At 47.7% G+C, this 23405-nt stretch overlaps 1 protein-coding gene across 1 annotated transcript in view; it reads right to left on the bottom strand.

Annotated features, from left to right (window-relative positions):
- LOC132867653 (uncharacterized) overlaps positions 1–9344 on the bottom strand; it is a 43899-nt gene extending 34555 nt beyond the window's left edge. The window contains exons 1-3 of the mRNA XM_060900624.1: positions 8021–9344; positions 3711–4085; positions 3199–3457 (exon numbers count right to left, since the gene is read on the bottom strand). Of these exons, the coding sequence (XP_060756607.1) occupies positions 3199–3457; positions 3711–4085; positions 8021–9119 (1733 nt within the window). The 5' untranslated portion in view covers positions 9120–9344. The remainder of the gene's footprint in view (positions 1–3198; positions 3458–3710; positions 4086–8020) is intronic.
- Positions 9345–23405: the final 14061 nt, after the last annotated feature.

Genomic DNA, 23405 nt, shown 5'->3' with positions numbered 1-23405 from the left:
TTTTCCAATAGCCTTCTGGCTTGTCCACGTGATCTTTAGCAAACTGCAGATGAGCAGCAATGTTCCTTTTGGAGAGCAGTGGCTTTCTCCTTGCAACCCTGCCATGCACACCATTTGTTGTTCAGTGTTCTCCTGATGGTGGACTCATGAACATTAACATTAGCCAATGTGAGAGAGGCCTTTAGTTGCTGAGAAGTTACCCTGGGGTCCTTTGTGACCTCGCCGACTATTGCATACCTTGCTCTTGGAACTGATCTTTGTTGGTCGACTACTCCTGGGGAGGGTAGCAATGGTCTTGAATTTCCTCCATTTGTACACAATCTGTCTGACTGTGGATTGGTGGAGTCCAAACTCTTTAGAGATGGTTTTGTAACCTTTTCCAGCCTGATGAGCATCAACAACGCTTTTTCTGAGGTCCTCAGAAATCTCCTTTGTTCGTGCCATGATACACTTCCACAAATATGTGTTGTGAAGATCAGACTTTGATAGATCCCTGTTCTTTAAGTAAAACAGGGTGCCCACTCACACCTGATTGTCATCCCATTGATTGAAAACACCTGACTCTAATTTCACCTTCAAATTAACTGCCAATCCTAGAGGTTCACATACAACCCCGATTCCAAAAAAGTTGGGACAAAGTACATATTGTGAATAAAAACGGAATGCCATAATTTACAAATCTCAAAAACTGATATTGTATTCACAATAGAACATAGACAACATATCAAATGTCAAAAGTGAGACATTTTGAAATGTCATGCCAAATATTGGCTCATTTGAAATTTCATGACAGCAACACATCTCAAAAAAGTTGGGACAGGGGCAATAAGAGGCTGGAAAAGTTAAAGGTACAAAAAAGGAACAGCTGGAGGACCAAATTGCAACTCATTAGGTTAATTGGCAATAGGTCATTAACATGACTGGGTATAAAAAGAGCATCTTGGAGTGGCAGCGGCTCTCAGAAGTAAAGATGGGAAGAGGATCACCAATCCCTCTAATTCTGCACCAACAAATAGTGGAGCAATATCAGAAAGGAGTTCAACAGTGTAAAATTGCAAAGAGTTTGAACATATCATCATCTACAGTGCATAATATCCTCAAAAGATTCAGAGAATCTGGAAGAATCTCTGTGCGTAAGGGTCAAGGCTGGAAAACCATACTGGGTGCCCGTGATCTTCGGGCCCTTAGATGGCACTGCATCACATACAGGCATGCTTCTGTATTGGAAATCACAAAATGGGCTCAGGAATATTTCCAGAGAACATCATCTGTGAACACAATTCACCGTGCCATCCGCCGTTACCAGCTAAAACTCTATAGTTCAAAGAAGAAGCCGTATCTAAACATGATCCAGAAGCGCAGATGTCTTCTCTGGGCCAAGGCTCATTTAAAATGGACTGTGGCAAAGTGGAAAACTGTTCTGTGGTCAGACGAATAAAAATTTGAAGTTCTTTATGGAAATCAGGGACGCCGTGTCATTTGGACTAAAGAGGAGAAGGACGACCCAAGTTGTTATCAGCGCTCAGTTCAGAAGCCTGCATCTCTGATGGTATGGGGTTGCATTAGTGCGTGTGGCATGGGCAGCTTACACATCTGGAAAGACACCATCAATGCTGAAAGGTATATCCTGGTTCTAGAGCAACATATGCTCCCATCCAGACGACGTCTCTTTCAGCGAAGACCTTGCATTTTCCAACATGACAATGCCAAACCACATACTGCATCAATTACAGCATCATGGCTGCGTAGAAGAAGGGTCCGGGTACTGAACTGGCCAGGCTGCAGTCCAGATCTTTCACCCATAGAAAACATTTGGCGCATCATAAAACGGAAGATACGACAAAAAAGACCTAAGACAGTTGAGCAACTAGAATCCTACATTAGACAAGAATGGGTTAACATTCCTCTCCCTAAACTTGAGCAACTTGTCTCCTCAGTCCCCAGACGTTTACAGACTGTTGTAAAGAGAAAAGGGGATGTCTCACAGTGGGAAACATGGCCTTGTCCCAACTTTTTTGAGATGTGTTGTTGTCATGAAATTTAAAATCACCTAACTTTTCTCTTTAAATGATACATTTTCTCAGTTTAAACATTTGATATGTCATCAATGTTCTATTCTGAATAAAATATGGAATTTTGAAACTTACACATCATTGCATTCCATTTTTATTTACAATTTATACTTTGTCCCAACTTTTTTGGAATCGGGGTTGTACTTTTGCCACTCACAGATATGTAATATTGGATCATTTTCCTCAAAAAATAAATGACCAAGTATAATATTTTTGTATCATGTGTTTAACTGGGTTCTCTTTATCTACTTTTAGGACTTGTGTGAAAATCTGATGTTGTTTTTAGGTCATATTTCTGCAGAAATATAGAAAATTCTAAAGGGTTCACAAACTTTCAAGCACCACTCTATAAATCTTATAGAAAGTTATAGAAATCAAGAATTGCTTCTAAACCAATTTCAGAAATTACTCTATGGCTGAAATGACAATAAATGTAATAAATACTGAAGTTGTCTGTCATAAAATTAAGCTCAAGTGCTACACACAGGAAGTGTATGTGCTGTGTAACGTTCTTTTTCAGCTCACAGAGGAAATTCACAAGTCAAAGACTTTAAGCTGAGTGTGAAGTGTGAAACTGTGATCAGTTCTTTGCTGTTACACATTAGCATAGATACCATCACCGTCCTCCTCCTTCAGGACATTCGCGTAGATATTAGCACCATCCTCGTTCTCTTGGACGTTAACGTAGATATCAGCAGCGTCCTCCTTCTTCTGCTGCTCAGTGTGGACACTCCTGCAATCGCTCAGAAACCTGGTCATGAGGCACAAACTACACATTAGTTGCTGTTGATTGTTAAATGGACAGTTAAAATTGCATTTTGTGAAAAATCATATGCTTTAAATGAGATACAGTTCTTTCTTTGCTTTCTTTCTTTAGACTGTATAGATTGTGTTGCATCAAAATATGTAGATTTTTACCTGTAAATCACAGCTCCTACGATGACTGAGATGATGAAAATCACTCCAACTGACACCGAGACAATGATCCAGATTAACCACTGATCAGGATTTTCACCTGTTAAAAACAACAGTATTTAACATTTATTGAATATTAAACTGAACACAAGTCACTTCATTTCCTTCAGGAATCATTCGAGATGTTCAGGAATGTTGTGAGCAGATGGACCCACCCTCGACGTGAAGGCTGATTGTTTCAGATCCTGATGTCACGTTGGTTTTCCAAGTGCAGGTGTAATTCCCAGAATCCCTCACGGTTAGAGCAGGAAAGTGAAGAATGGGTCCTGATTCAGGTAAGAGCTTGTTGTTCTTAGACCACATGAACTGTGAGGAACTGTGTGTGCAGTTCACATCACACGTCAGATTTAACGAGTCTCCTTGTTTAAGGGTCCCGTTTCCACTGAGCCTGATTAGTGACACCTTTAAATCTTTTCCAGAGAGCAGGAAAGACTCCACGTCAGTGAATCAGGATTTCTCTCACTGATAAAAATGTTTTACTGAATAATAAACATCAGCTACATGAGATTTCTTGATAAAAATTAAAGCTGGAGTTAAATTTACTTTCACTGTTCAAAAGAGAAAGATTTCCACAAAATGATTTAATGTATTCCTATAGGTGAGGAAAGTCAATTATACAGATCATGAATCATTTGGATTTTTATTTTAATCATTAAAATTTACCTGCAACTTGTAGAGTCGCTCCAGGAACACCTATCCATCTGACATCAGGATTAGCAGTTATAAATTTGAATCTGTACTCTCCAGAATAACTGAACTGTAGATTGTGGATTAATAAAGTGCAGTTTGATTTGTCGTCTCCAGCGTACTCAAAGTCTGAGCTGGTGTTTGATGAGCTGTCATAAACATATGGAGGGTTTACACACGTGCCTGTGTTTGAGTTCATCGAGCACCAAAGCTTTTTCCTCAACTGAATATTGGGACTTGATGTTGGATAATAATAACTGCAGGGAATGGAGACACTGAATCCTTTCACAGCACAGATCGGATTATCAGGATATTTCACAGACCAACGACTTTTGTCCTGAGTGAGAACACCTGTGTAGAGAAATAAATGCAGATTAAAAGACACTGATAAAGTTTTGCTGATGGATTGTTTTATATGTTGTGTGTTCATCAGATATTTCTCATTACTGCACTGAACACAATACACCTTTATATCTGTACAAGGCCGTAGTCAGAGGGGGTCAGGTGGGTTTTCCGAATCCCCCACACCATGTGAAAGTCAAAAGTTAATTAGCGGACGAGTTTTTTTTCCTTCTTAATGCATTAGAGATCAAATAGTAAATAATAAGAATACAGTAAATAGCCCGATTCCACAACTGCAGTAATCCATATTATGTCAAGAACCGCTCAAGTAAATAAAGAGAAACAATATCCATCATTACTTTATAATATGGAAGGCACGGTGGTGTAGTGGTTATCACTGTCACCTCACAGCAAGAAGGTCTGGGTTCGAGCCCCGTGGCCATTGAGGGCCTTTCTGTGTGGAGTTTGCATGTTCTCCCCGTGTCCGCGTGGGTTTCCTCCGGGTGCTCCGGTTTCCCCCACAGTCCAAAGACATGCAGGTTAGGTTAACTGGTGACTCTAAATTGACCGTAGGTGTGAATGTGAGTGTGAATGGTTGTCTGTGTCTATGTGTCAGCCCTGTGATGACCTGGCGACTTGTCCAGGGTGTACCCTGCCTTTCGCCCGTAGTCAGCTGGGATAGGCTCCAGCTTGCCTGCGACCCTGTAGAACGGGATAAAGCGGCTAGAGATAATGAGATGAGATGAGACTTTAAAATATAAATTGAATAATTCATAAAAATAAAGAAAAAAACATTTAATTAGAAGGTGTGTATGACCTTCTGACTGGTTCTATACTCTGTATTGCTGAGTGCATCTTCAACAAGATAAAGGACTTTCACTTAATTAGACTGTATACAAAATCCAGGGTGTATGGGGTGACAGGGAGGGGAGTACCTTTGCAGCGGGGACTTACCATACCCTTTCAAGTGTAGCTTATCCTTCTTTGGATCCCACCTGGCACGCAAATCTCAACTGTGGGCTGATTGGGTCGCAAACCTGCTGGTGAGCCAGAAGGTGGGACATGTCTATCCCTGCATGTGAAGGTTGGAATTGGCAGATTGAGTGGAGGAGGCTCATGAAGTTCCAACCATCATGAAGGTGGCAACAGCATAGCATTGTGGAGTGCTTAGGGCACGGCAAGACACTCCAGGTGTTGTGGTCATCTACTGCAGCCAAAGAAGTCTCTGGTTGTGATGGCTCTTTCATACCACTGGAACCTGACTTCCTTGGCCGAGAGTGTGGGACTGCCTCTGTGCATTGACTTTTCCACTATAATCACTTCCCGCACAGGGTTCTATGTGCAATCTCTCATGCTCTCCTATCTTCAAAGCCCTGCGGTGATGGGGAAGGGATGAAGCAACAGATGGAGTTGGCCACTGGGATTTGCAGTCTCAGCCCTGCATGCCGGCAGCCTGGTGACAATAGCCACTCTTTTATCTCTTACTCCAGGATGACAGAGGAGTTTGATGCTCTCCCAGGTGACTGAGCAGCCTATTTAGGGTAGGGGAAGAGACTAGAAAAGGTGTCTCAAACATTGCTTGTCCCTACCCTGACTGGCTAGCTAGGTATGGCTGGCAGTATTACCCACACAGTAGCTGAAATCAACAAATAACAAGGAAACCTACAAAAAAGAAAACTTGGTGCATGGAATGTCCATAAAATAATGGACAAGCAAACATCTACAAGACCAGAGAGGAAAAAAGCCCTTATAGCAAGAGAATGGGCCCGATACAGAATAGACATTGCCACACTGAGTGAAACCAGACATGCAGGGGAAGGACCTGCAAGGGTGGCTACACCTTGTTCTGGAAAGGCAAGGCACAAAATGTGAATAGAATTCATGGTGTTAGGGTTTTGCTGGGATTCGAACCTGGTTCGTTGGTGTGATAATCCAGCAAACCCCCACTAGGCCACCAGGGGGATGACTCAAATGCAGAGGCGTGAGGCGGAAGTAGAAAAAGAATCAAAAGGTTTATTTAAACTATATACACTATATACAGGGCAAAACAAAAGACAAAAAAAATACCAAAGAGTATAATCCAAATGAAAAGCAAAGTGCAAAAATTCAAAAGCTAAGAAGATCAAAAAACACAGTACAAAGGAAACTGGAGATAAACATAACAGCACAAAGACTCCGTGACAAGAGGACTGAACTCAGGGGTATAAATAGACAAACTAATTAAGGACACAGGTGAAGATAATTAGGCAATTAACACAAACACAAAACACAGGAACAGTGGCGGCCTCTAGAGGCCAAAATAAACACGACATGAAAAGGAAATAACAGCGGCCTCTAGAGGCCAAAACAGTCCTAGTCCTAACAGGACCCCCCCCTCTAGGAGCGTCTCCTGACGTTCCCAGGGCGATCCGGATGGGCCGAATGGAAGTCCCGACATAGTTCTTTATCAAGGACATCCCGAGCAGGAACCCAGCAGCGCTCCTCAGGACCATAGCCCTCCCAGTCCACCAGATATTGCAACCCGCCGCGGACCCGGCGGGAGTCAAGCAGGCGATTCACAGTGAACACAGTCTGCCCCTGGAAGATGCGGGGGGGTGGGGGGTTCCTAGGGGCAGGGGCATACGTAGACGTCAGTACGGGCCGTAACAGGGAAACATGGAAAGTGGGGTTGATCCTCAGAGTCCGGGGCAACTGGAGCCGGTAGGAGACAGGGTTCACCCTGCACACCACCTTGAAGGGGCCAATGTAGCGAGGAGCAAGCTTGCGGTTCTCCACCCGCAGTGGAAGGTCCTTAGTGGACAGCCAAACACGCTGCCCAGGGCGGAAAGCGTGTGCAGGTCTTCTATGGCGGTTGGCCTGAGTCTGGTTGGTTCTGGAGGTCTGTATGAGGGTCTTCCTGACCTTGCTCCAGGTCTTGCGACACCGTCTCACATATTGGTTGACCGAGGGCACCCCCGCGTCCTCCTCCTGGTCCGGGAACAGAGGTGGCTGGAACCCGAATTGGCACTGGAATGGCGACAGCTTCGTGGCCGATGACTGCAGGGTGTTGTGGGCGTACTCCGCCCATGGCAGCCAGGTGCTCCACGATGTCGGGTTATCCATAGCCAGGCCTCGCAGGGTGGTTTCCAGGTCCTGGTTGAGCCTCTCCGTCTGACCATTGGACTGTGGGTGAAACCCAGAGGAGAGGCTGGCAGTGGCTCCGATGACCTTGCAGAACCCGTGCCACACTCGGGAGGAGAACTGGGGCCCTCGGTCTGAGACGATGTCCTGTGGAAGACCAAAGACTCGGAAGACATGATTAAACAAAAGTTTCGCAGTTTCAAGAGCAGAGGGGAGTTTGCACAGTGGTATGAAGCGGCAGGCCTTGGAGAATCTGTCAACTAAGACCAAAATGACCGTGTTACCTTGTGACTCAGGGAGACCCGTGATAAAGTCGACTGCCACGTGGGACCAGGGACGCCGGGGAATGGTCAGAGGATGCAGGAGACCCTGGGGACGCTGTCGTGGGTTCTTGGTTCTGGTGCAAACCTCACAGGACAGGACAAATGACCTTACTTCCTTCTCCATGTTAGGCCACCAGAAGCGTCTTTTCAGGAAGTCCAGGGTCCTCCGAGCTCCCGGGTGGGTGGTGAGAGGGGAAGAGTGACCCCACTGGAGAACCTTGGCCCGGGCTTGATGTGGGACGTACAAGAGGCCTGGTGGCCCCGTCCCAGGACCGGGGTCCTGGCGTTGGGCTCGTCGGACAGCCTCTTCAATACCCCAGCGGACAGGGGCCACAATCCGGGACACAGGGATAATAGGCCCGACTTCATTCTCCCTGTTAGTGGCAGAGAACAGTCTGGACAGTGCGTCAGGTTTGGTGTTCTTGGAGCCGGGGCGGTATGAGAGGGTGAAGTCAAACCGACTGAAAAATAGGGCCCACCTAGCCTGTCGAGGGTTCAGTCTCTTGGCTTGCTGGAGGTACTCCAGGTTCTTGTGGTCAGTCCAAACCAGGAATGGATGTTGTGCTCCCTCCAGCCAGTGCCTCCACTCCTCAAGGGCCAGTTTGACCGCTAGCAGTTCTCGATCCCCCACATCGTACCGGGACTCAGCAGGACTCAGGCGGTGGGAGAAGTAAGCGCAGGGGTGCAGCTTTCCTTCCGAACGTTGAGAGAGCACCGCGCCGACACCACTGTCCGAGGCGTCCACCTCCACGATGAATGGTTGGGAGGTGTCCGGGAGAACCAGAATGGGTGCCGTGCAGAAGCGGTCCTTGAGGTCTTTGAACGCCTTTTCTGCCTGAGGAGACCAGCCATAAGATCCACCTGTCCCTTTGGTGAGGTCTGACATGGGTGCTGCCACAGAACTGAAGTTCCTGATGAACTTGCGGTAGAAGTTAGCGAATCCTAAGAACCGCTGAACCTCCTTAACGGACTTGGGAGTAGGCCAATCCTGGACGGCCAGGGTCTTGGCAGGGTCCATTTGGAGTTGGCCTGTCCGTACAATAAATCCCAGAAAGGAGACCTCGGGAACATGAAATTCGCATTTCTGGGCCTTGGCGAACAGATTGTTCTGTAGCAGCCTCTGGAGAACCTGGCGGACATGGTGGCGGTGCTCCTGCACGGTCTTGGAAAAGATAAGGATGTCGTCGAGGTAGACAAAAACGTATAGGTTAATCATGTCCCTTAGGACGTCGTTGATTAGGGCCTGAAAAACAGCTGGTGCGTTGGTGAGTCCGAAGGGCATCACCTGGTATTCGTAGTGCCCAGACGGGGTGTTAAAGGCAGTCTTCCACTCGTCTCCCTGTCGGATACGGATGAGGTGGTATGCGTTCCGTAGGTCCAACTTGGTGAAGACGGTGGCGCCTTGGAGCAGGTCGAAAGCTGTGGACATCAGCGGAAGGGGATATCGGTTGCGCACAGTGATCTTATTCAGGCCCCTGTAATCAATACATGGTCGGAGCCCCCCATCCTTCTTGCCGACAAAGAAGAAGCCGGCTCCAGCAGGTGAAGTGGAGGGTCGAATAAACCCAGAGACCAGGGCATCTTTGAGGTATTCCTCCATGGCCTTGCGTTCTGGCTGAGAGAGTGAAAACAGTCTGCCACGAGGAGGGGTAGTCCCAGGGAGCAAGTCGATGGCACAGTCGTAGGCCCGGTGCGGAGGAAGAACGGCGGCCCTGCTCTTGCTGAATACCTCCTTGAGATCCCAGTACTCTGTGGGAACTTGAGATAACTCGGTGAGATCAGGGGGCTCGGCAGGAGACACAGGAGAGCTAGAGAGCAGACAAGAGGCATGGCATGCAGGGCCCCATTCCACAACCTGGCTTGTTACCCAGTCTATGTGAGGGTTGTGGCGAGTAAGCCAAGGAAGGCCTAGAATAACTGGGAACTCAGGTGAAGGAATCAGGTGCAGGGATATTTCTTCCTTGTGACCTTGAGACAGGAGGAAAACTGGAGAAGTAACTTGGGTGACTCTTCCATCACCTAACGCTTGGCCATCGAGGGCAGACACAGACAGTGGGACTTCAAGAGGTGCAGTCGGAATATTGATGCTTTGGGCGAAGTGAATATCCATAAAGTTCCCAGCCGCCCCTGAGTCTATCAAAGCTTGACAAGAGTGGACAGACTCACCCCAGGAGATGGAGACCGGGATGTAGATTCCTTGGCCAGGGAGTCCGGGAGAGAGGGTAGGCCCCGTCACAACCCTCCCTCGGCTGGACGGGGCGGTCCTTTTCCCAAGAGTTCGGGACATGATGCTCGGAAGTGACCAGGCTTGCCACAGTAGATGCAGCACTTGTCCCTCCTTCTGCGCTCCCTCTCAGATGCGGAGAGGCGAGTACGACCCACTTGCATGGGTTCTGGACAGTCACTGAAGGAGGTAGACGGTCTCCAGGTAGAGGTAGGGAGGCTGGGGGGGCTCAAGGCTTGGTGGCGTTCTCTCATCCTGTTGTCCAGACGAATAGCATGTGAGATGAGGGTTTCGAGGTCACTTGGACATCCAATAGAGGCCAGACTGTCCTTGATGGGGTCAGACAGACCATGGTGGAAGGCTGACACCAGGGCAGTCTCGTTCCATCCACTTACTGCTGCGAGTGTTCGGAACGAGATGGCGTAATCTGCGACGCTTCCTCCTTGCCGGATGGACATGAGCTTTCGGGCTGCGTCGGTACTGATGTCTGCCTGATCGAAGACCCGAAGCATCTCTTCAGAAAACAGCTGGAAATCAAAGCACTCAGGTCCCTGTCTTTGCCAGATAGCAGTAGCCCAGGCTCGTGCCTTACCAGCTAATAAGGTGATCACAAAGGCAATCTTGCGGCGATCCGTAGTGTAGGTGGTAGGCTGAAGCTCAAAGGTGAGTTGACACTGGGTAAGGAACTCTCGGCACTCACTGTGCTTGCCGTCATACCTCTGTGGTGCAGGAAGGCTGGGTTCGCGAGGTGAAGAAGGCAGCATTGCAGGAGGCACTGGAGCAGGAGTGGGAGCTGGATCAGGAGCAGGAACTGGATCAGGAGCAGGAGATGCAGGCAGAGATGTCAGCTGTGCCAGGGTTTTCCCAATTTGCTGAAGCAGTTCCTCGTGGCGAGCGAGGGCCTCACGTTGGCTGGTGAGCGTACGTCCATGAGCGTCCATGGTCGCTCCGAAGCGTGTCAAAGCTGCCATAATTCCCTGAAGGTTGGCCGGGTAGACAGTTGAAGCAGCCTCTGCTGAGTCGGTCATGACGGAGTCTTTCTGTTAGGGTTTTGCTGGGATTCGAACCTGGTTCGTTGGTGTGATAATCCAGCAAACCCCCACTAGGCCACCAGGGGGATGACTCAAATGCAGAGGCGTGAGGCGGAAGTAGAAAAAGAATCAAAAGGTTTATTTAAACTATATACACTATATACAGGGCAAAACAAAAGACAAAAAAAAACCAAAGAGTATAATCCAAAAGAAAAGCAAAGTGCAAAAATTCAAAAGCTAAGAAGATCAAAAAACACAGTACAAAGGAAACTGGAGATAAACATAACAGCACAAAGACTCCGTGACAAGAGGACTGAACTCAGGGGTATAAATAGACAAACTAATTAAGGACACAGGTGAAGATAATTAGGCAATTAACACAAACACAAAACACAGGAACAGTGGCGGCCTCTAGAGGCCAAAATAAACACGACATGAAAAGGAAATAACAGCGGCCTCTAGAGGCCAAAACAGTCCTAGTCCTAACACATGGAGTGGGACTGGCCATTAAGATGACACTTCTCAACCAGTTACCATACCTCCCTGTCTCCATCAACGAACGTCTGATAAAACTGTGATTCCCCCTTAACTCCGCACATCATGTTACAGTTATCAGTACCTATGCCCCCACCCTGACCATCAGAAATAAAGCAAAGGATGCTTTCTACAAGGCTCTTGATCACCTTGTGACAAACTCATCTTCTTGGGCAACTTTAATGCTAGAGTCGGCACTGACTACAGAAACTAGAATGGCATGCTCGGCCTGCATAATACAGGGAAAATGAACACCAATGGTCTATTGCTTCTAAGCCTCTGTAGTGAAAATTAACTAACCATTTCCAGCACCCTCTTCAGACAAGGAGACAAGTATAAAATAACTTGGATGCACCCAAGGTCCAAGCAATGGCACCTACTTGACAATGTAATTTGCACAGCTGCAACATCAAAGACTGCATGGTAACCAGAGCCATGCGAGGAGCTGAGTGCTGGACTGACCACTGTCTGGTCAGATCAATCCTCATGTTGCAGATCATCTCCAACCATCAGAAGTCATCCAAGCCTTGTCTGGACCTGCGCAAACAATTCACAACCAGCCTGGATGACAGACTGAGTTCCCATAGAACCTTGTCTGGGAGTGTGACACATCACTGGGACCAAAAAAAAAAAGAGAGAGTGCATCAGGACTGGTTTGATGAAACTGTGTCTCCAGTAGATTTTCATATGATCCTTGCCCATCCATTTCCATTGAGGGGACAGAACTAAAGATTGTAGAGGAGTTCACATACCTTGGCAGTATTATCTCCAGTGATGGTTCCCTTGACAAGGAGATCAATGCCAGGATCTGCAAAGCAAGCCAAGCACTTATGGATGCTGTCAGTCCCCACTCGCTTGCTCACTCGAGTTTATTGACGGTGTAGTGGCTGGCTGCTTTATGTCCTGGGGCTCTCCCCTTTTAGTTATGCTGTCATAGTTAGTTGCCGGAGTCCCTGCTTGGGTAACACTTTACATTACGGATCACTAATAAGGTGGTAATTCTATGGTAATTTTGATGTAATTTCATGGTAATATTGCCTTTGTAACCGCTTATTACAGGTAATTTCCATGCAATTTCCAGTGTAATTACTCTGCAGTTTCTAGGTAATAGCGATGCAAACAGCTTTCATTAAGGTGGTAATTTCTATGGTAATTTTGATGTAATTTCATGGTAATATTCTTTGTAACTGCTTATATCGAGTAATTTCCATGCAATTTCCAGTGCAATTACTCTGCAGTTTCTAGGTAATAGCAATGTAAACAGCTTTCATTTCAAGTATCATAAAATGGTAATTATTTGAAATTAATCTGTAGTTATTGAAATGATGAGTCCAGGATTTACTTGTTGTTTTTGTTTACTTACCTGAAAAACAAGGAGGTAATTTCCAGGAAAATACACAGCATCAGGGCTGTAATATGCATTATCACTTGTTTCCACTCAATTACTTAGTTATTACCAAGAAAGAGACAAATCAAGTCATTGTACTAGTAAGATGGTAAAAAAATACATTATTTGCCTGTAACTACACTTCGAACAAGTTTAGTAATTTCATGGAAACTACATGGTATCAGAGCTGTAAAATGCACTATTGCCTCTTCCTACTTAATTACCTAGCTGTGTTGATAAACCCATTAATTATCCTTATGACATTTTTAGTGTTGTTTTTGTTTAATTACCTGAAAAAACAAGGAGGTAATTTCCAGGAAAATACACAGCATCAGGGCCGTAAAATGCATTATCACTTATTTCCACTCAATTACTTAGTTATTACACCTCTGATCTGAAATAGTTACCGTGCACTGACATCCAAAACACAAACACATTTTGAGCACAACCTTTATTACTTTATTAATAGTAAGTAATTGAACATTTTAAAATGTTTAGTGTAAACCTACCAAAACATTAATTATAGCCCTATCAATCTAAACCAGTACTTGTGAGAAATACATACGGAACACATCAGGATCTTGCTGGAGTCCAGTAGCAAGCATGGATCACACCACATACTGATAGATTGCTGCAGCTGCATAAAATATATTTGTAACCCATATAACTTTATACACAGCAACACACACACACACACACACACACACACACACACACACACGTGTATGACTGAACACATACGCAACCCTTTTACTCAAATTTCGAAATATAACACACACACACACACACACACACACACACACACACACACACACACACACACACAGTTGCCAAATTGTCTTTCAGGAAACCTGTCCCAATTACACAAACAGGTACATGGGTGACTTGTTACAGATGAAATTAGCCCTGGTGGACCTGTAATACAAACATTTAGACATGGTAAAAAAAATAATAAAATCAAAAGAAAGTACAGAAGGTAATACTGATACACTCTCTGATTCACACTCTATATGTGTATCTTATGTCTTCGATGAGCTGGCCAAGAGCTCCATTTTTGTTTTTCTTGGCCAACCAATAATCCCACTTAATAAACGACAAACATTCTTTAAGTTTCTGCTCAGTCATGTTGGCCATGAAGTGATACACATCATTTTTTATATTTCGCCATGCTCTTTCAATGTGTTGTGTGTGTGCACCTGTTGTGGGATGTATGAAAAAATGGCGGTGGTTCACTTGATAGTGAATGTATCCATTTTGTTGAAGTCGTCTATATGCAGGCCAAGAATCTGAAAGGACGTCGCTCCCAGGTCTCACATAATGTTGAATAATAGGCATGAGGCGATGCTGTGTTCTGCGTTTCACAAACTTCAACACAGGGCGTCTACGCTGGCCTTTCACCTCCAGTAAGCCAAACATCCATCCGCGCCTCCTCCAGCTTGCACCAAAGCGTCCACGTCCATACTAGAAATTTGGAAACACACTGTTACAAAAGTCTAGATATTACAATATTTTAAATACATACTGTACCTAAAGGTAATACAATAAGATGTTTCATTAGTATGTACCATTACACATTTGAACTGAATGATACAGTATTTACCCCTACTCTTACCTTTCTCTTGTGGCAGAATTTACTTTCATCAATAACAACGAAACTATTTCGTCCTCCAATTCTCCTACCAGTCCTCCTTTCCAAACGCCTAACTGAACTGGTGCACACGCCTCTCAATTTTGCTGACATATTTGTCAGACTACGGCTACTCAGGGCAACATTTTCATCAATCAGATCAACCTGCCATTGTCTGAGGCCCTGTGAAAACCTAAAAGAAGCCAAAAAGCCAAAGTCAGCTTCAAGGCATATTTAGCACAAATACACTTTTTTCATTTTTATTGTATGCTGCATATTTCACAAGGAATCAAGTTAAGGAAGTGTACCCATTAAGCCCATGTACCCTTTAAGCCCACTTTCAACTTTGAGGTTAATTTAAAAAGGGTCCATTACTTCATCCAATTAAATGGTTTGCTTACTGCCACAATGATTTTTATTGCATACAAATCACTTTTTTTATAGATGATTTTTACTGTATGAGCTAGCACATAGGCTACTTAAATGTCTAAAACCCCACTGAACACTTCTGGGGCATCCTCAATGGAATAGAATAGAATGCCTTTTATTGCCACTATTCACATGTAGGCTGTCACGAAACAGACAGGAGAGGAGATCAAATGTGCTCAAACCACAGTTTATTAATAATAGGGGAAAAGGGAGTTGGGAGAATGTGTGAAGTCCAGAGGCAGGAGAACTGAGAGACAGGGATGGCTGGTGGTGACATCTGAGGTCTCCCATCCAAGTACTGACCAAGCCCGACCCTGCTTTGCTTCTAAGATCTGACAGGATCTGGCATAGTCAGAGAGCTGTGGCTGTAGGCTGACAGAACATGGGTTTCAGGCAGTCTCCAAGCGAGCAGTCCCTCAGCAGGCAGGCATTAGAGAGCAAACTGGAACACAGAGTCACAAATCAGGTCGCAAGATAGGGGACAGAAGGCAGATCAGGTTACCGGGGTTGGAGAGCAGACAGAGTCAAACGGAACAGAAGGCAGGTCAGGGTACCGGGGCTGGAGAGCAGACAGAGTCAAACGGAACAGAACAATTTCAGGAGTCAGAGTACTAGGAACACAGAGCAGGATATCAGGCTGAGAGTTGCAGATGATCTGACACTGAGGCTAGGGAGAACTGCAGCTTAAATACACCCAGGGGGAAGCAGGTGATCGGCAACAGCCAATGACAGTCACTGAAAGTTAATAAGAGGAAGTGAGTGCGGGCGTGGCCGGTAATGCTGAGTGGAGATGTTACCTGAAGAGAGAAGCCCACAGGTAGGACCATGACAGAACCCCCCCCCCCCCCCCCCCCCCAAGGGACAGCTCCAGAAGTCCCTAGCCACAGATCCACCAAGACGGGCGGGAGGAGGGGGAATACCGGTGGAGGGTCAGAATTCCTCTGACTGGTCAGTGTCCATAGCCTCCGCACCCTCTTCACCGTCAGAAGAATTGTCATCCAAGGGCCCCCGCCCAGGATTCGGTTCAATGTCAGGCTCAGGCACTGGAGCCGGGGCAGGGTCCGGAAGTGGATCTGCCTGGTGAGAACCCCTACATCGGCCCTGTCGGATGGAAGGCTGGTCAGGGTGTAGCCGATGGAAGTCGGCAATGAGGGCCGGATCCAGAATCCTTCCAGCGGGAACCCACATCCTCTCCTCAGGACCATAGCCCTCCCAATCCACCAGGTATTGGAGGCCCCTGCCCCTGCGTCGTGACTTCAGCAGTCGCCAGATGGAGTAGACTGGGCCACCGTCGATGAGATGAGGAGGAGGAGGAGGAGGTGCAGCTGGGACCAGCGGGCTCTCGTGCACTGGCTTGATCTTAGAGACGTGGAAGGTGGGGTGTACTCTCATGGATTTGGGCAGTCGGAGCCGGACAGCAGACTGGCTGATTATCCTCTGGATAGGGAATGGTCCGACGAACCGAGGTGCTAGCTTACGAGACTCCACCTGGAGGGGCAGGTCCTTGGCAGATAGCCACACCTTCTGGCCCACCCGGTAGGTGGGCGCAGGCGTCCTCCGCCAGTTGGCGCCAGTAGAGCAGCTGGTGACTGACTTGAGGAGTGCAGCGCGGGCTTGAGACCAGGTGTGGTGGCATCGGCGTGCATAGGTGAGGGCCGCCAGGCAGGTGACCTCTCCCTCCTGGCTGGGGAACAGGGGTGGTTGGTAGCCATACACGCAGTGGAATGGGGACAGCCCGGTGGCTGAGCTGGTGAGGGAGTTGTGAGAGTATTCCACCCACAGCAGGTGCTCGCACCAGGCCCTAGGGTTGCGTGACACCATGCACCGAAGTGCCTTCTCCAACTCCTGGTTAGTCCGCTCAGACTGGCCGTTGGACTGGGGTCGGAATCTGGAGGTGAGGCTGAGGGTGGCCCCAAGTAGGTGACAGAACTCCTTCCAAAAAAAGGAGGCGAATTGCGGCCCCCGGTCTGAAACGATGTCCTTGGGCAGCCCATGGATGTGGAAGACATGTTGCAAGATGATCTGGGCAGTCTCCTTGGCTGACGGTAGTTTAGGGAGGGGAACAAAGTGTGCCATCTTGCTAAAGCAGTCCACGATGGTGAGTATGACCTTCATCCCATTAGAAGGGGGTAGACCCATAACAAAATCCAGGGAGATGTGGGACCAGGGTCGCATAGGCACGGGCAGAGGCTGGAGCAAACCGGCAGGAGGTCGGCTGGAGGACTTATTTTGGTTACAGGTAGGGCAGGCTCAGACGAAGTCTCGCACATCCCTGCTCATAGTAGGCCACCAGAACCGTTGGGCGAGCAGGTGGTAGGTGCGAGTGGAACCAGGGTGGCAGGCTAGACGGGAGTCATGTCCCCATTGTATAACCTGGGATCGCAGGTCTTCAGGAATGAAGAGGCGACTTGCGGGGCATGCACTGGGGCTGGGTTGGTCACGGAGGGCTTCCCGCACTCGTTCTTCGATGTCCCAGGTCAGTGCAGCAACGATACAGGGGTCAGGTAGGATGGGAGCCGGGTCCTTGGAGGGGGCATCACCCTTCTGGAACAGGCGGGAGAGTGCGTCAGGCTTGGTGTTGCGAGATCCGGGCCTGTACGAAAAGGTGAAATTGAATCGGGTGAAAAAGAGAGCCCAGCGGGCCTGTCTGGGGTTGAGTCGTTTGGCAGTGTGGATGTACTCTAGATTCTTATGGTCTGTCCAGACCAGGAATGGGACTACGCACCCCTCCAGCCAGTGGCGCCATTCCTCCAGGGTGAGCTTGACCACCAGCAGTTCCCAATTGCCGACGTCGTAATTGCATTCAGCCGGCGACAGTCGGCGGGAGAAGAACGCACAGGGGTGGAGCTTGTTGTCATCTGCAGACCTCTGTGAGAGCACTGCCCCGACTCCCACATCCGAGGCGTCCACCTCAATGATGAATTGCCACTCCTCATCAGGCAGCCGGAGGACGGGAGCAGTGGTGAACCGAGCCTTGAGGGTGGCAAAGGCTTCATTGGTGGCCGGAGTCCAGGTGAAGGGCTGTTTGGTGCTGGTCAAGGCGGTGAGGGGTGACGCAATGGTGCTGTAATTACGAATGAATTTCCTGTAAAAATTTGCGAAGCCCAGGAACTGTTGAAGCTGCTTCCTGCTCTCTGGTACTGGCCATGAAGTAACTGCAGAGATTTTGGCAGGGTCCATCTGGATGCTCCCTTCTGCCACGATGTACCCCAGGAACCCCACAGACTTGGCATGAAACTCACACTTCTCTGCCTTGACGAAGCGGGAGTTTTCCAGGAGACAACGGAGCACTTGCTGGACATGCTGGGTGTGTTCGGACAGGGTTTTAGAGAAGATCAGGATGTCGTCGAGGTAAACAAACACGAACTTGTTCAACATATCTCGCAGGACATCATTCACCAGAGCCTGGAATACCGCTGGCGCGTTGGTAAGGCCAAACGGCATCACTCGGTATTCATAGTGACCGGTGGGGGTGTTGAACGCGGTCTTCCACTCGTCTCCCTCCCTTATCCGAACCAGGTGGTAGGCATTCCGGAGATCGAGTTTCATGAAGACCGTGGCTCCCTGGAGCAGCTCGAAGGCGGAGGTAAGCAGTGGGAGAGGGTATCGGTTCTTGACGGTGATGTCATTGAGACCCCTGTAATTGATGCAGGGGCGCAGGGACCCATCCTTCTTTCCCACGAAGAAGAACCCAGCGCCGGCGGGCGAAGAGGATGGATGGATGAGGCCGGCAGCCAGAGAGTCACTGATGTAGGTCTCCATCGCCTTCCTTTCCGGGGCGGACAGAGAGTAGAGACGACCCTTGGGTGGCGCAGTGCCTGGGAGGAGATCAATGGCGCAGTCGTAGGGCTGGTGAGGAGGCAAGGAAGTGGCCTTGGTTTTACTGAATACCTCCCAAAGGCTGTGATAACACGCTGGGACATTAGTGAGGTCGGGGGCAGAGCTGGCAGGTGGAGTATGGGTGTTTAGGATGGCGGCTCGTAAGCAGGTCCGATGGCAGTCCTTGCCCCATTCTTTTATCTCTCCAGTGGCCCAGTCGAGGTGAGGACTGTGCTGACGGAGTCATGGATAGCCCAGGATGAGAGGTTGGCCAGGGAAACGGAGCAGGTGAAATTGGATGGTTTCGTGGTGATTGCCTGCCAGGGTCATCGGAACAGGGGCAGTGAGGCGGGTGATGGTGCCAAGGAGATGGCCATCCAGCACCCTGGCTGGAACGGGAGAGGATAGGAGGTGGCTTCGCAGGTCCAACTGGCGCGCAAGCTCAGTGTCCATGATGTTAGCCTCGGCCCCGGAGTCCACCAGGGCGGCCAGGGTGTGGGTGGAATCCAACAGACGAAGGCAGACTTGGAGCATAGGTTTCTGGCTGGTGGAGGACTGGATGGTCATTGAGCCCAGCCGGGCCCCTCCTATGTCCGGTGAGCTCATCGCTTTTACTGGGCAAGAGGCAGCACGGTGACCGTCACCCCCACAGTACAGGCACAGATTGGAGGTGATCCGACGCTGGCGCTCTGCCGGGCTGAGGGAAGCACGGCCGATCTCCATGGGCTCTGACTGGTCCGGAAGGCTCGGCGGAGAAACAGCAGGAGACGTAGCAGAGACTGGGTTAATCCGTGCGCTGGTGACTGACTGAGCCTGGCGGGCCCTCTCTCGTCTACGGGTCTGGACCCGGCAGTCTATGCAGACGGCCAGGGCAACGGCCTCATCGAGTGTCGATGGTTGTTCATACGAGACCAGTTCGTCCTTCATGTAGTCGGCCAGGCTGTGCAGAAAGGTGTCCACCAGCGCCTGCATGTTCCAATTGCTGCGCCGGGCCACGGTCCGGAAGTCGACCGAGTAGTCAGCCACTGTTTGTCTGCCTTGGTGAATACGCAACAGTCCTCCGGATGCCTCTGCTGATGATGAGCCCAGGTCAAAGACCTTAGTCATTTCTGCTGAAAACAAGGAGAAGGAGGCACACGCCGGTGTCCGGCGTTCATACTCTGCCGTCCCCCACAGGCGGGTGCGATCAGTCAGATGAGTGATGACAAAGGCCACCTTCGCTGCCTCTGACGCGAAGGTTCTGGGCTGCAGGTCGAACAGCAGCTAGCAGCTGGTCAGGAAAGCACGGACTTGGGAGGGGTCACCATCAAAACGCTCCAGACTGCCGACCTTGGGTTCCAGGGTGCCGAGTGCAGCAGGAGCACCTCCTGGAGCTGGCACGTCAGCGGCGGGTATGACAGGGGCTGATGCAACGAGGGGTGGTGGTGGTTGACTCGGAGGAGCAGTGGGTGCTAGAGCGGTGAGCAGCTGGAATGCTTGGTCCAGTCGCTGTAGCTGCCGCCCAAGCTGGATCAGGGCTGCAATGTCGGCAGACATCCGACTGACATCTCCCTCAGTGCGCTGCAGCCGGTCTAGGGTAGAGGGTTTGGGCGCTGACTCCATTTGTGGTCAGATCGTTCTGTCACGAAACAGACAGGAGAGGAGATCAAATGCACTCAAACCACAGTTTATTAATAATAAGGGAGTTGGGAGAATGTGTGTGAAGTCCAGAGGCAGGAGAACTGAGAGACAGGGATGGCTGGTGGTGACGTCTGAGGTCTCCCATCCAAGTACTGACCAGGCCCAACCCTGCTTAGCATCTGAGATCTGACAGGATCTGGCATAGTCAGAGAGCTGTGGCTGTAGGCTGACAGAACATGGGTTTCAGGCAGTCTCCAAGCAAGCGGTCCCTCAGCAGGCAGGAGTTAGAGAGCAAACTGGAACACAGAGTCACAAATCAGGTAGCAAGATAGGGGACAGAAGGCAGATCAGGTTACCGGGGCTGGAGAGCAGACAGAGTCAAATGGAACAGAAGGCAGGTCAGGGTACCGGGGCTGGAGAGCAGACAGAGTCAAACGGAACAGAACAATTTCAGGAGTCAGAGTACTAGGAACACAGAGCAGGTTATCAGGCTGAGAGTTGCAGACGATCTGACACTGAGGCTAGGGAGAACTGCAGCTTAAATACGCCCAGGGGGAAGCAGGTGATCGGCAACAGCCAATGACAGTCACTGAAAGTTAATAAGAGGAAGTGAGTGCGGGTGTGGCCGGTAATGCTGAGTGGAGATGTTACCTGAAGAGAGAAGCCCACAGGTAGGACCATGACAGTAGGCTACAATTTACATGATACACATTCAACACAGTGGGCTATTTACAAAAAGGTATATAGCCTATATATAACAAAAGGTGTTTATATATATATATACAGGGGATATTTACATCTCAGTATAGAATAATAGCTGATAAACTTACTTTTTCTACTTTAAAACTATGATAACAACATGTTTAGATCCTAACAGCCAGATTAACAACCACGCATTGCAAATCTAATATTGGAGGGGCTGGTAAGACACTTATAGGTGACCTCAGTGGCTGCACTCCTCATCTCTGTGAAGGGTGTTTTCACCCAGGTTGTCTTCCTGATGTAATTACTTGGCTTTCCTACAATGTATATGACTAACAATAAAACCATTTAATGTAATATTTCACTTAAATATGTTTAAATATGTTTAAGACCTAATTGTGCAAAAAAAAAAAAACATGCTTACAACAGCACCAGGACCATTTTTTTCCCTTTTTGGCAATGGGGGAATGGGAAGGGGTTGAAAAAAATATGGTTATGATCACATATTTGTTGCAATACCTAGATATAGGGGGTGTCTCACATTACTACCCCCCCACCCCCCCCACTGACTCCTTTTGATTGTACCAAAGAGTCAAATCTTCGGTGCTGTCCCATGAAAAGATATAATTTAGCCTAATATCTAAGGGTTTACTTTTCTGAGAGGTAGGGCTCAATATTGAGCGATTCCCTTCTTGGTTTGTGCTTTGAAACTTTAAAGGATCACCTACCTGAGCATGAACTTAGCCAAGCAGATAATTTCATGTGTGATCTTGAGAAGATGGATTTGTCTCTCACTGATTTCGAGATGAATTTCTTATGTCTTCGACATACCCTAGGCACACAAAAAAGTTGTAAACAGCCTTATTATGATGCAGTAAAATGTACGCCTACTTAAATCAGGCTATAATGCAATAGTAACCTTAAGTCTTACCATTTATATCCGTCTTTGACGTTACTCCTTTTCAGTTTCATTTTCCGTCCACACAAACGGCATCACTTTTTTCTGGCTAATAATTTCTGTTTCTGCATCCAGCGAATAATTTTTTTATTGCTCTTTCTAAGAACGTCCACGAGCCTTCTGGTGAGGGACATTGTCACTCTTGCCAAACGTTTGGTTTTCTACCATGCACTGGTCATTCGACGAGCAAACAAAGAACCACAGAGCGCGCGCAGGAAGCAAGTCGGCACCAGTTCAGTGAAGTTCCGAAAAGGTAAGGAGGAAAACTTTCTACGAAGTACGGATGTAATGAAGCCACGTTTCGAATTCGACTCAATAATTCTGTTTGTATTCTGCCTTAGAACAACTGAAGGATCCGAAACCCATGTAAACTGTCTTGTTAAAAAAACATTTTGTGCTAACAACCGAAAAACAGACAATAAGATGGTAACCAATAATGGTTAGCCAGCCTGTTCAAGTTAGCTATATCAACCTAGCGGACTTAGCTAGCAGTAGCAGCTATGTAAGCATACAGTAAACGAATGTGTTAAAGGTACTAGTCACATTTCATACAATTTCAGTATCTTGTCACAGTATATTCATTTAATTGTGCAACTAATGAGTAATTGCCCCCCCCCCATGTTTTCATTAGCTTCACCGTGTATAACCAAGAAGCTATGTCTACTATTTACAGATTTTGACTTGGTCATTTTATTGAAGGGTATTGTTTTGTGTGTTACTGTATTACAGCCATGGCACCATGCATCCAAAACGCAAAAGAGCTGAAGCAGCAGTACCTCTTGATGAACCTGAGAATCTTACACAAGGTAGTACATATATGGGACAAAATACAGGTTTTTACTTGGCGAGGGAGCATGCACAGCTGAATTAGGTAAGGGATAACGGCCGGCGGGGTGTCTGGTTCGATGAAGTTAACGGCAATGGCGAGGTGGGGGCTCTAGATCAGAACTCCGGCTACAAGACATTAACCATCTAACCGGTCGACCTCGCTGGCCGTTATCCCGCTTATCTCCCGTGAATGTAGTGCAATTTTATCTATTATATGTAGACTGTTTTTTTTCTTTCCTTTTTTTTTAACAATACTTGTAAGACCCCTGTGTGGTTGCATTCGTCACTGGTCAGCTCTGATCTCTGAGAAGTATGGACAATGTGTTTGTATTTTGTACATCTTTTTTCCCTTGGCTAGCAGCTGTCTTTTCCGCTGTCCATGACCTGTCAATCAACAGTTTATTTTGACTACTTTACTACTGTTGTGATGCTTACCATTCAATCCTAAGTGCATGGAATGTGATGCAACTGTATTTTTTATAGCACAGTTCATACAATTGCACAACTCTAAGTGCTTTTACAGTTTGACAAAATGCTTTTTTCTAGGAAAGAACTTAATTATTTTATAAATGCATTACAGAGGTGGTCAAATAAGAAACAAAAATGTTGCACACTGGCATAAAGCAGAGTCCTCAACACTGTGTTGAATAGCCTAGTTGTTAGTGTTTATTCACATTCTTCTTTCTATTCCTCTCTGCTGGCTACAACAAACTTATGTCAGGGTTTA

The sequence above is a fragment of the Neoarius graeffei genome, chromosome 19 (genome assembly GCF_027579695.1).
Source record: "Neoarius graeffei isolate fNeoGra1 chromosome 19, fNeoGra1.pri, whole genome shotgun sequence".
In the NCBI taxonomy this organism is placed as follows: Eukaryota; Metazoa; Chordata; class Actinopteri; order Siluriformes; family Ariidae; genus Neoarius; species Neoarius graeffei.
This window is presented reverse-complemented; position numbering and strand designations above follow the sequence as displayed.